Below are 12,870 nucleotides of genomic sequence, written 5' to 3'. Positions count from 1 at the left end.
GCACGGATCGGAGCAAATGTGCCATGGATCACGCGGCGGAGGTTGCTGCAGGGCTTGTCGCCGGCGGTTGCCGCGCGGCCGTCGCCAGTGCCGGAGAGCTTGGCGCCCGAGAGGAGAGGTTGGCGACGGGAAGCTGATTTAGTTGTTTTGCTGCAATTCGCAAGTTTTTGCTGCCCGGCAGCAAAAGCGGGACAATGTCTTAATTCCGACCAGATCGTACGGTGGAGGTTGTTCCACCCAACGGCTGGCGATCCGGGGGCTGGGAAATCAGATCCCGGTGGACGCCCAGCAGTTTCCTATGCGAATTGGCATTTTCGCAGCTAGTGTCCAGCTATTTCGCGCGTGTCCATAATGCCGGCGCGCGCGTGTCCAGCTATTTCGCGCCTGCGCTGCACACAAACACTAGAAGAACCCGTCGCTGCCGGAAATTAGACTGATACCTTCCGATCGAGGCCAAATGGTGTCGTAATCTCGACAGCGACAAACGCTGGCGAAGATCAACAGATTAAGCCCCGGCTCCTCCCTGCACGCGCTTGACGACCTTGTAAACCGCCTGCAACATCATCAGTCAAGCATCCGCCTCTCTCCGCGCGATCTCTATTTATAGCGAGCGAACCGCGACACACAATCACCAACACTCCAAGATCAACACACTGCGATTCCTGTAAGCTACGATTGACACCTGCACCTGATCAATCGATGGCATCGTCTCGCTATGGTATGCTCCAGGTGCTGCTGGTGGTCGCCGCAGCCCTCACCGCGGCGCCGGGCGTCCTCTCGGACCCGCCGCCGCTCCAGGACTTCTGCGTGGCCGACCTGAAGGCCACGACGGCGGTCGACGGGTTCCCCTGCAAGCCAGCATCGACCGTGGTGGACGACGACTTCTTCTCAGCGGCCATGGTCTCCGGGCCCAGCACCGACAACCCCTTCGGCGTCAACTCCACGCGCGCCACGGTGTCCGCCTTCCCGGGCTTGAACACGCTGGGCCTCTCCATCACGCGCACCGACCTCGCGCCGGGCGGGATCAACCCGCCGCACTCGCACCCTCGTGGTTCCGAGCTGGTGCTGGTGCTCAAGGGCGAGGTCATGGTCGGGTTCACGTCTGCGACCAACCGGCTGTACTCCAAGGTGGTGAAGGAGAACGAGCTGTACGTCGTGCCCCGAGGCCTACAGCACTTCCAGCTCAACGTTGGCACCGGAGACGCCGTGTTCATGGCTATGTTCGACGCTCAGTCGCCGGGCCTGGTTGTGCCGACGCTCGGACTCTTCGCCACCAAGCCGGCCATGCCCATGGAGGTGCTAACCAAGACGTTCCTCATGGGCGAGGACGAAGTCAATGTTATCAAATCCAAATTCGCGGGCTTTTGATTGCGTGATATCGTTCTCCAGCTGCTAAGTTGATTATGCCACGCAGTGGGCTGTACTGATCCAGTCCTGTTTCATTTGCGGGCATGTCCGCATGTGCGTGTATTCGTTCATTTTTTTTAACGATCAATTTCGATGTGGTTACTCCTACCATGCTGGACACGGTTATTTGTGATATCAATGACAGTTTTATTATCACATAAAGCTTAAGGGCATCTCCAACGGAGCGACCCAAACGGACGTGTTTAGGCGTCCGATTTTATCCGTATGGGTCACCCCGCGGATACGCGGATAGTCCCAACGTCCGGGACTCGTTTTTATTCCCCAACGCATTGCTGCGACCCATTCCTAGTACTAGTTCATCACAAAGTGGATACCACGCTGTGCTGTCGCCGGCGGGCGCGTGTACGCGGTGAAGCAAGGCAAAGTGGCCGGCGTCCAGGCGAGGCGCGGGCGCGGCGTCGAGGTACGGGGGCGGCGTGGCGTCGAGGTGGGGGCGCCTCTTCACGCGGGCGCGCAGGGCAGAGAGGTGTGGCTCGGCGCGGCGGCTGTCCGCACGCAGCGTGGCCGCTGTCGGCACGCAGCGAGGCACGGCGATGAGGTGCCGGTGCGGCTTGTCGAGCGGCACGGCGCCAGGGCAGCCCTGGTCGGACACGGAGACCATGCGCGCGAGGACGATGACCGCTGGACCAAGCTCCGCCGCGGGCAGCTCAAGGCCCGTCGCAGCGCACGCTCTCCCAGCCGCAGCATGAGCCGCCGCCGCCGGACAACGCGACACGGCGGAGGTCGTCGGCAGCAGCCGACCTTGTCCACGACCTCTACGGCCGCGCCGCCGCCACGGGCGAGCTGGGCGCAGGCGAGGGAGGCACACGTCGCCGCGCTCCAGGGAAAGGCCCACCGCCCGCGTCGCCGCGCTCCAGGCGGTCCGCTCCCTCGCGGACGCCCACCTGCCACCGTCAACGAGAGAGGCGCGGGGCGGCGCGGCCGCCGTCGGCAGGCAGCGGGGCCAGGCGAGAGGCGCGGGGCGACGAGGCCGCCGTCGGCAGGCAGCGGGGCCAAGCGAGAGGCGCGGGGCGACGAGGCCTCCGTCGGCCCGCAGCACCGTGAGGCGAGGCGCGAGCTGGCGCAGCGATCCACGGCGCGGCGTGGTTGCGCGGGGCTGCGTAAGACGGGCCCGATCTCCTCGCCTTCTTCCGCTCCGTCCAGGCCTGCGCCGTTGTCTTCCTCGTCGGTGTCGAGGCCGGCGGACCGGAGATCGTTTCGCCTCCGGCGACTTCCGGCAGGTGTGAAAAAAAGAGAGGCTGCGGCGACGGGGACCTCCATGTGTAGGCGACGGCGGCAGTCGACGAGGCGAGCCAAACTCCGGTGAATTTCCATGGAAGAAAGGAGGACAGATGAGAGAGAATAGTGCGGGTCTACTAGTTGTCTTTGTCTCTCTGTCAAATGGGCCAGAACGAGTGTCCGTCCGGACAAAATGGCCACAGATGGACGCCCACCCGTGTCCGGCTCACCCCAAAATGCACCCAAATTTGAGTCAGTTTTGGGTCAAATCGGACGCCGGGAGCATCCGCTTTTAGGATGGGTTGCCCCGCTGGGTACAGTTTTGACCCATCCAGACCCATCCGGAGTCCGTTTTTGGGTTTGGGTCTCCCGGTTGAAGATGCCCTAAGATTTAGTTTCAGTTTTACTAAGAACAAATTTAATAGTAGAGCCAACTTTTAGTTATAATTAAGTCATGTCCATGTCATCTATAGTCTGATACATGTACTAGTTAGTAGCTTTAAAAATATGTTATGTGGCCCACCTTACATTCAAACAAAGTGCCTAGAAGCACGTGATAGAGTTAGCTCTTGCATTAAAGGCCACCTCCTTTCTCTCTTCTCCAACTCAGCAAAAATATAGTATTATTCTAATCTTTATAGTTGCTTACAGTTAGGGATGTCAATGGGGCCCCGTTCCCCGCAAACCCGTGGGGAATTCATCTATTAGGGGACAGGTATGGCAACTTTCACCCCCATAAGCTAAAATGGGGATGGGGAATAAAAGGTCTCCCCATCCCCGCTCCCCGTTGTCCCCCGTTATAATTGTATATACACGTAAATTGATATATTTTTATATGAAATATGTTGTAATATTGTGTCTCGTGTAGTATATTTTAAATTTATTAAACATATCATACTAATATGTTATCATTTTTGTTTCGTACATATTGCAAAGTTGCATATTTCTATGTGCAAAATATTAAGATCATAAAATTATGAGAATATCATTTGAATTTGGCTTCTTAATGGGGAACCCTATCCCCGCCCCGAACCCGGTGGGGATGGGGATGGGAAAAAGTCTCCCCGATTACTAAATGGGGATGGGGATGAGATGGCACTCCCCGGTGGGGAGCAGACCCGTTGCCATCCCTACTTACAGTTCACATGTATACTTGATATAAGAGAGCATGCAACCATAACAATTCATAGGTATCCTAAGCCGTAGATCTAAACTCAACCTCAACGTCACAAGATTAGCAGCAACAAATGCAAAATAATCGTTAATCATCATATGATTAGATCAACAATATTCCATGAATAAAATAGATTCACTTGTTGCAAGGAGGATAGGCCCCGGCCCGCATGAGGACTACTCACATATGATTAGATCAAAAAACATAAACATTATATTGGAAATCTTTAATAAATGAGTAGAAAATAGTATTACAATGCCGACAATCGCGGAGTAGATGAGAGGGGACATGGTGATGGAGATGATGGAGGGCAATGGTGTAGATGGTGGTGGCAGAGCTTCAGTTGATATGGAGATCTGACTTGTGTCAGGGGGATGATATTTTGCGGTATTCTCTCTCGCTCTGATGACCTAGGTTCATTCACGATAAACACTAGTGGTGGTTGGACTCCCTTTTGATTGTCTCTAGGGCCTGGTTGATTTGGTGATAAGCTCACCTCGTGATTCTTCATTAAGTAGGTCTGATGTCCTCATTAATCTACATAGCTACTTCTACACGGAAATAAATAACCAAAGAGATTTGCACATCTATATAATAATTAGTTATGAGTGTTAGGTCTAGAGAGATATTTCCATCATAATGGTGAATAATATCTGGTTTAAAAGATGATAAAGATGAGTGTTTTTACCACACCTCAACAATTAAAATACTCACAAGAAGAATAGTCTTCCGTGAACTCTTGGATGATGATGCTACAATCTTACCCTTAGATGATAGTCCCTCCGTTCCTACATATAAGCCATCTAGTTTTTTGAGGAACCCTACTCTTACCCTTGGATTTGGCCTACACTCATTTACTAGACGGGAAGTCATCATCATCATCACCCTTCTATTCACGACACAGATTCCACCCTTCAATGAGGAAGCATTGTGCAATGATTTAGTGCTCTTCAAGCTCACTGCACGTTTTTGTTGTGCATCACAATGCAAGGAAAAATCACCCATGACACACCGTTTCCACCCGAAGTCATTGATCTCTCTGTTCAGCAACTCTGCCTCCTCGGGATGATTCTGCACATTGCGAATAGCATGCAACCAAATTACTAGAAATATGACTCTACCTACTAACTGATTGGGAACTGAAATACCAAATGTGACATGCATATGCTCCGGCAAGGAAAATACAGTAAACTTCCTTTTGTTAACATGCGAAAAAGTAGACGCGCCTCCATCTTTTCGAGTTCAAACACCTCGATCCATCTTGAACAACGCTACCTAAGAAATTCTTGCCGTATCCCCTGGGTTCCATTATGATAACCAAACTTTGGTATGTACCGAACATAGTTAGTTGGCTATCACCACTAATTACTTTGTCGTACGAACACATGCGAAATCCCTCTCTGCTTATTACTAATCATAGTGTAAGATGCAACAAACACAAGCAAATGGGACATCATGGGGGTCAAAACTACGATCAGAAGGATCAACTGACATGTTTGCAAGAATACTAGGATGAGGAGGAGAAATAGTGGGATGAGGAGGAGAAATAGTGGTGAGGTTTTTATATGATGCACATGAGGAGAAATGGCAGGAAAAAGCATGAAAAAATAGCAAGAGAGGAAGGCTCTTGCAAAAAGTTAGACCTTTATCGTGATGCTCGCGCGATAGCTAGGTACTCATCGTGCAGCGCCACCGTGTTTAAGCTAATTCCACCGGGCTTAATGCGCAACAAGCTTATCTTGCGGGGCTCGAGCAAAGGGTACCTTTGTCTCCAGCCAAGACAAACGGTCCTTTGCGCATGTTTGGGTGGGTTGTGCAGGTACCTTTTCTCTCTGAGCTTATCAAGAGCGCAGCTATGTAAGCTCACCCTGATGCACATGCATCATGACCCGAATTACTTTTTACTAGTGAGTATGAGAATTTTAAGAGCAGTGCAGCATGTATAGGATATATGACTGTATCGCCATATTTTCAGCTTGCAAGGTTGCAAACTTAATATTTTTTTGAGTTTTGTCCAAGTTGTGCATCATCTAAACATTTTCTCTAGATTCGCCATGTTGTGGCATTGTCAACACAGAGTCCATGAGGGGATCCTCGGGCACGGGGAGAAGTAGTGAGTATGGCGGGTGAAAATCTGAGTCGCTGACAAGCAAGATTTACCTAGGTTCGAGATCCCTGAGGTAGCGAATCTCTTCTCCAACTATAATTCACTATGATGACAAATATCGCCTAGGGTTACAATATTGTGATTGTGCATGCCCTAAAGACTACCAGAAGGCCGGCTTATATTGTGAAATGCATTCAAAAAACGCCGGCAAAGAGGACTGTCGTTTAGCGAGCAGCAGCTGAAGCGGTGGCTCCAACAACTACAGGAACATCGCAGGCAGTGACACCGCGGTGGTAGACATAGGGGGTTAATGCTGAATAAATTGGAAGTATACCACCGACAGGAGGAACCGAGAAGAACAAGAGGACGACGAACGTCGTTCACCGAGATGGAATCTCCAGCAGGGCGGCCCATCTTGTGTTGTGATGTCGGAAGTAGTTCGCGCGGAGAGGCGGACATGCAACGCACGCTCCAGGGGCGTGACCCAAGCGGTCCAGCTCGCGCGGACCGATACATCCGTTCACCAAATTTGGATAACTGATGCATCGGGCCGAACAACGTGCGTCCTCCCGCGTGGGCTGAGGCCCCGCATGGCAGCGACCCAATGAACATTTCTTTTGGCCATCAATGGGACAAAATGGGTCATGTCGCTTGGTGCACTAGTCTGGCTGGCCGGGCCGCGATGTCCGAGACGTGAAAATGGATAAAATCGAACCATTTAGGTCGCCGTTTTAGGTAGCTCCGCTGGAGATGGCTTATCACGAGAGAGACAGTCAGGCATGGGAGAACTGAGATCTGACATCTCCGTCAGCGGCGATCGCCGCTGAGGCGGCAGCCCGCCTCTGGCTCCCTCCTCCTTGGCTGCCTCCCCTCCTCCTTGCTCCCCAATCGCGACGTATAGGGCTTCACCATCTAGGTGGCAGGTAAAATTCTGTTCTCTCCTCTCTCAGCGGGCTCTTTCGGCGGAATTGGACTCGGGCTTCCTCTACCTCCATCCGCAAGCCATGCGTCGTTCCCTGTTGGATGCTGATGGGAAATTGGTCGATGCTCGATACTTGACCATGGGAGAGGTGATCTCTCCTGGATCGGTGATCTCTCTCCCTTGCCATCGTGTAATGGTGGGTGATGTGCACCATCGTGTGAGCCGGCAAGTCCATGAACCTCCACTAGCAACCACCTTGGATATGAGGCCAGGGATTTGTCTGCAAAAGCAGATCTGGTAGCGGTTTCAATGTCCTGTTGTCACATAGCCACCATGAGTTCTTTTTGATTGCTTCTTTTGGACGATCGAAGCATCGCTAGATTCTGCCATGGTTGCCCATCTTCTTCAAGTTTGTTTGGGTGGTATTCCTCGGGATTTCAATGTTCTCTTCCTGCGTGATAGAACCTACCGGTTCTCAGTTTGCAACAAATAAGTTGGTTTTTTCATTAACAGTCTAAGACATTACAAATGTCTAGATTTTGGGGTTTACTTCTTGCTGTGGGGTAATGGTGGCCCAAATTTTGCCAGTGAATTTCATCTGTGGGAGATTGAGGAAGAACAATCATGGACTCCGGTAGGCAGGAAAACTTTTGCTAATGTTGTTCGTCAACCTCTATTAAGGGAAAACATGATCCCTCTTGGACGGCGATCCCCAGTGCGTGCTATGCCCACTAGGCTAGAAGATAATCAGCTCTCCTTCATTAAGAGTTTCACGTCCTAGGAGAAATAGCGACTTTCTGGAGCCATTTTGGTTGGGCTTGATTTTGGCCAAATCTTGCACTGCTCTCGGTTCGATGATATTGACCGCCCTATAATTTCTCCACTGGATTCCTTGCATGAGCATGATCTGCGGGTCTTAATTACTAGTAAACCTTCTGAAGAAGTCTAGGCATACATCTTCTAGGGTAATTCGGTGCCGACAACTCCTTCTGTGGATCCCTCGCCATCAATCCCTCTTCATCAATGTTTGATCGGCTACACTCATCAATTACGCCGCTGGGTGGAGAAAGAATTGTTCAAACGGCTCCTCAAACTTCTCATTCAGCGCCAGCCTATAGGTCCATTCTCCTGAAGCTCGTGTAGTGCCAGACCGGGCCCGTGTATCGGCCTTTGATAGACTGCAGTACCCTCACGCCCCCGAGCGAATTTCAGCTTTTGATAGATTTGAATTTCTGGCCCATCTGCACCTGGCCCTCGTGCGTCTCACAGACCGACCTGCCCCAGATGCTTACAAGTGGGTCATATCAGGCGTAATTGCTGGACTCAAATCAGATGTCTTGCCTGTAATAAACATGGTCATATTAAAAAGGATTGTCTTTGTTCTTTTAAGCAGGTTTGAGTCCAAAAGGAAGTTAATCTGCCGAGCAAGGAACTTAACTTCCCTCTTAATGACTTTCAATCTCATCTGTTGGTTCATGACACAGCCTTGAGCCTAGCGCTTGGATCCTTGCTGTCTGGAAGCCTCCCCACTTTTTCGGAAGGAGATTCTGGAATTTCCCCCATTTCTTTTCTCAGCCTAGGCCTTGCCTCTTCAACTCTTTCGCAACCTACTGCGCAGAGAAACTGTTGCTCCTCGCCGACCACACCGTCTGCCACCACCGCAGTGGGACAATCGGAGATGGCTAACTTCGCGGTTGACCCAACGCCGTTCATCCCCGGCAAGTTCGAGATCATCGAGGTGGCGAATCGCCCGCAGCAGTGCGTTAATCATCTCTTCGGTCAGGTCACCGCCAAGCACGAAGATGTCGACATCGCCGCCATTGCGTCCGAGTTCCCTGCTCATCAACCCAGTGCGGTGACCCAGCATACCACTGCATGTTGTAGTATACAAGTTGTTAATATGATCTTCATGAAGGGACTTTTTCACAAATATCACATCCCTCAGAGTGGTACAACAGAAACATTGCAAGTCATAACACTCTATATTATATTACAATCATGGTCTTAACAAGTTGGTATTCTCATAGGTCCGATGAGAACAACCTAAGATACTACTTAAGTATTATTACAAATCAACATAAAGATTAAACTGAGCTCAACAACTTATTTAGGTAAGCTACTACGCTGCTCGGCTCTAAGATAACTAGGGTAAGACACTACTCCTCCGCCTCATTGTTGTCAGCTCCCTAGACTGTCCCGTAGTCCACGCCTTCCACTCCTTCGGACAGATCAGGTTCCTCGTAGACCAGCTCGTAATCTCCTTCTGGTGCTCCATCGGTGGCCTCCACTTCATTGTCACAGTCTAGCCAGGTTGTCGGAAGAAAGTGAGTACAGAGGTACTCAACAAGTTCAAAAGAGAAAAGGTGTTTGCTGCACTAGCTACGTCCATTGATCAGAAAATCTCAGGTCAATGCATGTTTCGAAAACATTTCTTCAAAAGGTTTATTTTATTCTGAAAACTATGCCCGCCAGTCTTCACAGGTTGACCAGAACTTCACGGAGTTCCTTTCCTGCTGCGTTCATAGTTCCCTTCCCGGAACAGGGAGTGACAGGCACAATTTGATACACTCTGCAGAGGTGCGTTGCTTTTCTCATAAGAAAACTTATCCTTGATACCAACCGAGACGCGTTTCTCGTCCACACTTCCTTGGTGTGAGGCCAGGTGTATGATCCAAGACAATCACTGACTTCTCCGCGACCCTACATACCCACCCTTTTGTCCATCCGTACATCCCCGGTAGACATCTCCCAATCATACGGCTTTACCCCCGATGTACTATGGACAATCCTTCATAGACGGTAGAGCCTCTCATCCATATGGATGGGGATTTAAAAGGATTTTCCAACCTATTGTGATGTTATTCCAACACCCAGCTAGGCTCTATCAGGTCCATTGATATGCAAGAGGGAAAAGATACAGCCGACTTCCCCATAGCCATTATAAATCTCATGGTTAACGCGAATTGTACGGCGCTAGAATCACTGGACGGCATTGGTGATTAGTCCTATATTAGTAGAACCCTTGCAATGGAACCTCCACCATATCAACACATACCATGGTTCCATTGCCCACCACATAGTCATATTCATAATTTGGAAAAGTAACCTTTGATTTTCAATGCAGGAATGATAAGTATAGTACTTTTGCGGGTAAATTGATATAAAATAATCAAGATGACATGAGCAAGAGTGAACTTGCCTGGTGACTGCGAGATAATGCAGTTCGATGTGTTGGATGGAACCTGGACCTCGGGTTCTGTAAAGAAGCATCATTTTCCGGCAAGGACAATGTTATAAAATCTAAATGATGCATGCATGAGTGCATTATTCCATGTTGAATCCCTTACCCCGGATTTAAGATTTTAGGTTTGAGTTAAGTATTTATCCCTTTGGCAGTAATTTTATTAATTCTTTAAATCCTTTAACATTGTTTTCTTTTCTAAAAAGAAAAGGATTTAAGAGTAATAGAATTTTCCTTTGGAAAATATATATTTCAAATAAAGAATTTGAAATAATATAGTTTTCCTCATTTTCGGAAATAAAAGGAATTTTGGAATATTGAGATATTTCCTTTTTGAAAAATCTTAAATCTTTAAAAGAAAAGACTTGGAATAATAGAATTCCTTTTGATAATATTTGAACAACAAATATTTGAATTTAGTTGGAATTTTCCATGATTTTTAGATCAAAGAAAACATGCAAATTTAAAATTCCAAGTTTATAATTAAATTTAAAATTCCCAAATTTGAAATTTTGTTGTAAATTTCATTTCTTATTTTGTTCTTGTTAAGAATAATTTTTAATACACTAATCCAATTTTTCCTGGATTTTTAGAGGTATTTATCATTATTTGGAATTTTATAAAATTCAAAGGTTATTTTAAAAATTAAAAAGACCTAAATACCCCTCTCGCCTATTTGGCCAGCCCACTAAGGCAGCCCATTCGGTCAGCCCATTTGGGCCAGACCAAAACGTTTCGGTGGAACCGACCGAGTCGGCCCACCACTCACTCGCCTCTCTCTCTCTCACGCTCGCACAAACCCTAACCCTCACTGGCGACCTCCGAGGTGATGGCGTCGCCGCCATGGTCGCTGCCTTGCTCCGGCCGTCTCCGGCGGTGTTATGGCTCGCCGTGGGTCGCTATCGATGCAGCGCACGACGGTGCTCCTTGTCATCCATGTCGATTTGGTTTCCCCTTACTCTGCGGCTCGTGTGCGTGCTCGACCTCGAAAGACGCCGACGAGTTCCTCGGTGAACTTTGCCGATCTGCATCCCCTCGACATGTCTGCACGGACGCCGCCTCCCACACTGGCGGTGCGTGGTCTGGCACTGGCCTGGCCGCGGTTTGGCGCCGCCATGGCTGGCCGGGCCACCGTGCCGCCATGGATGCCTCCATGGTCTCTCCAGGTAACCTCCTCCTCTTCTGCTACCCTCTCTACTCCATCCTCTCCATCTGCTCGAGCTGTGCCTACTGCTTCTCCTATGCGTATGCTACTGATGTGCTGGTTGTGCTTGCTGTTTGCTCTGCCTAAGCCCACTAATGCCATGTTCTTTCCTATCCATATCTATTGGTGCTATGCTTATGCCTGTGCAATTCTTACTGGTTTACTGTGCTAGGCATATCCTATTTTTTCATGTCCTTGTGATGTTCATATGCTCACTAGTGCTTGTGTTCATCCTATCCTATCCAGTGATGCTTCTGTGGTATGCAATTGCTTGCTAGTGGTCTTGTTGTTGACATAGGTTAGCACTGCTGACACATGTGGTGTCAGTGATGCTCTCCTATACCCTGTGTATGCTCTATTTGATCCAATTGGATCACTACATGCTTGTGATGCTTTGTTGTGCCTTGTGCTTGATCTAATTGATCCAATTGATCAACAGATCGATGCTAGTGGCTAGTTACTGGTTGATCCTAGGCTAATTAAATGGCTTACTCTAGCTACTGATGTGACTTATGTTTGCTCTAACTGATGCACAAGTGTGTGTGTGTTGTTGTTGCGGTCCATAGCTCATTGGACAATATCCAATGGCTAGGATGCAATGGTTCTTGCTATTATTACCTCTCAGTGATGCTATTGCATTGTTAATGCATGGATTATCTTATATACATGCTTTGGTGGATTATTTATGGATGAATTGCTTATGCAATGTTGATTATATGCATTGTTGTATATGATTTAATATCTCCATGATCAATTTGGAGATAATTAAAGTTTAATCCATTTCTGGATGATGATGACTTATAATTTTGGTTTAATGGATGGATTTGTGGTTGATGTGACCACAGTAGCCTTGCTACTGCTTGGTTGCTCTCACAGTTTGACTAATTCTTGTTGGCTACTCATCTATGCTTGCATAGTAGAGAATCATACTAGATATGAATATCACTGGGTTTGCCTATGAAGAAATAAAGGTTTAATCTGATGGTTTCCTTGGCTAGGATCTCACTAGGTGATTTTTGGTAGCTTCTAGTACCTATATATCCTCTACTGGTTGCTATATGTGTATCTAGATGATCTTGGGCTCTAGCTGCTCCACTTCTGCCAGTGATCCTTGGTCAACACCAAGTGATGACAACCCCATGAGCATCTGCTCATCTTATGCCTTGTGGCATGCTAAAGAATGAATTGGATCCATTGGATCCTCTCCAGGTATATGTTATACCTTGTTCCAGCTCCTAGATGGCTATGCTTAGCTGCTGTTGAGCTTCTGCTTGATGTTTTTGGTTACTTGCCCTACTCCTCCTAGCTCCTGGTGATCTTGCTTAAGTTCCCATCTCCCTGATTGATTTTGGTTGGTGGGTTTTGGATGAATGGATGGTTTCTCTGGTGGTTCTTGGTATTCTTCAACAAGAACAAAGATGAACTATGCATTGTTCATTGCTGGTTGCTTGGTGAATGCTTATCTGGTCGACTTGTGAATTATTCCCGGTGGTTCTACCCTTTTATACCATCAACTGGTTCTTCTCTGGCTGTGACACACAAGCCTGGCCAAGCTTGGTGACTACCATGGTTTGGT

The 12,870-nt window shown here is 48.6% G+C and overlaps 1 protein-coding gene across 1 annotated transcript; it reads left to right on the top strand.

Moving 5' to 3' along the window:
* The first annotated feature begins 699 nt into the window (after window positions 1–699).
* Window positions 700–1,368, top strand: LOC124660822 (germin-like protein 1-2). Its single transcript, XM_047198662.1, has one exon. It carries the CDS (start codon window positions 700–702, stop codon window positions 1,366–1,368), a length of 669 nt encoding a protein of 222 aa, XP_047054618.1.
* Window positions 1,369–12,870: the final 11,502 nt, after the last annotated feature.

The sequence above is a fragment of the Lolium rigidum genome, chromosome 6, assembly GCF_022539505.1.
Source record: "Lolium rigidum isolate FL_2022 chromosome 6, APGP_CSIRO_Lrig_0.1, whole genome shotgun sequence".
NCBI classification, from domain to species: domain Eukaryota; kingdom Viridiplantae; phylum Streptophyta; class Magnoliopsida; order Poales; family Poaceae; genus Lolium; species Lolium rigidum.
The sequence above is the reverse complement of the archived record's forward strand: the minus strand, read 5'-3'. Positions and strand labels throughout refer to the sequence as shown.

Excerpts from the sequence above, each read along its gene's own strand:
- LOC124660822 (XM_047198662.1), top strand. The coding sequence starts at position 700 with ATGGCATCGTCTCGCTATGGTATGCTCCAGGTGCTGCTGGTGGTCGCC.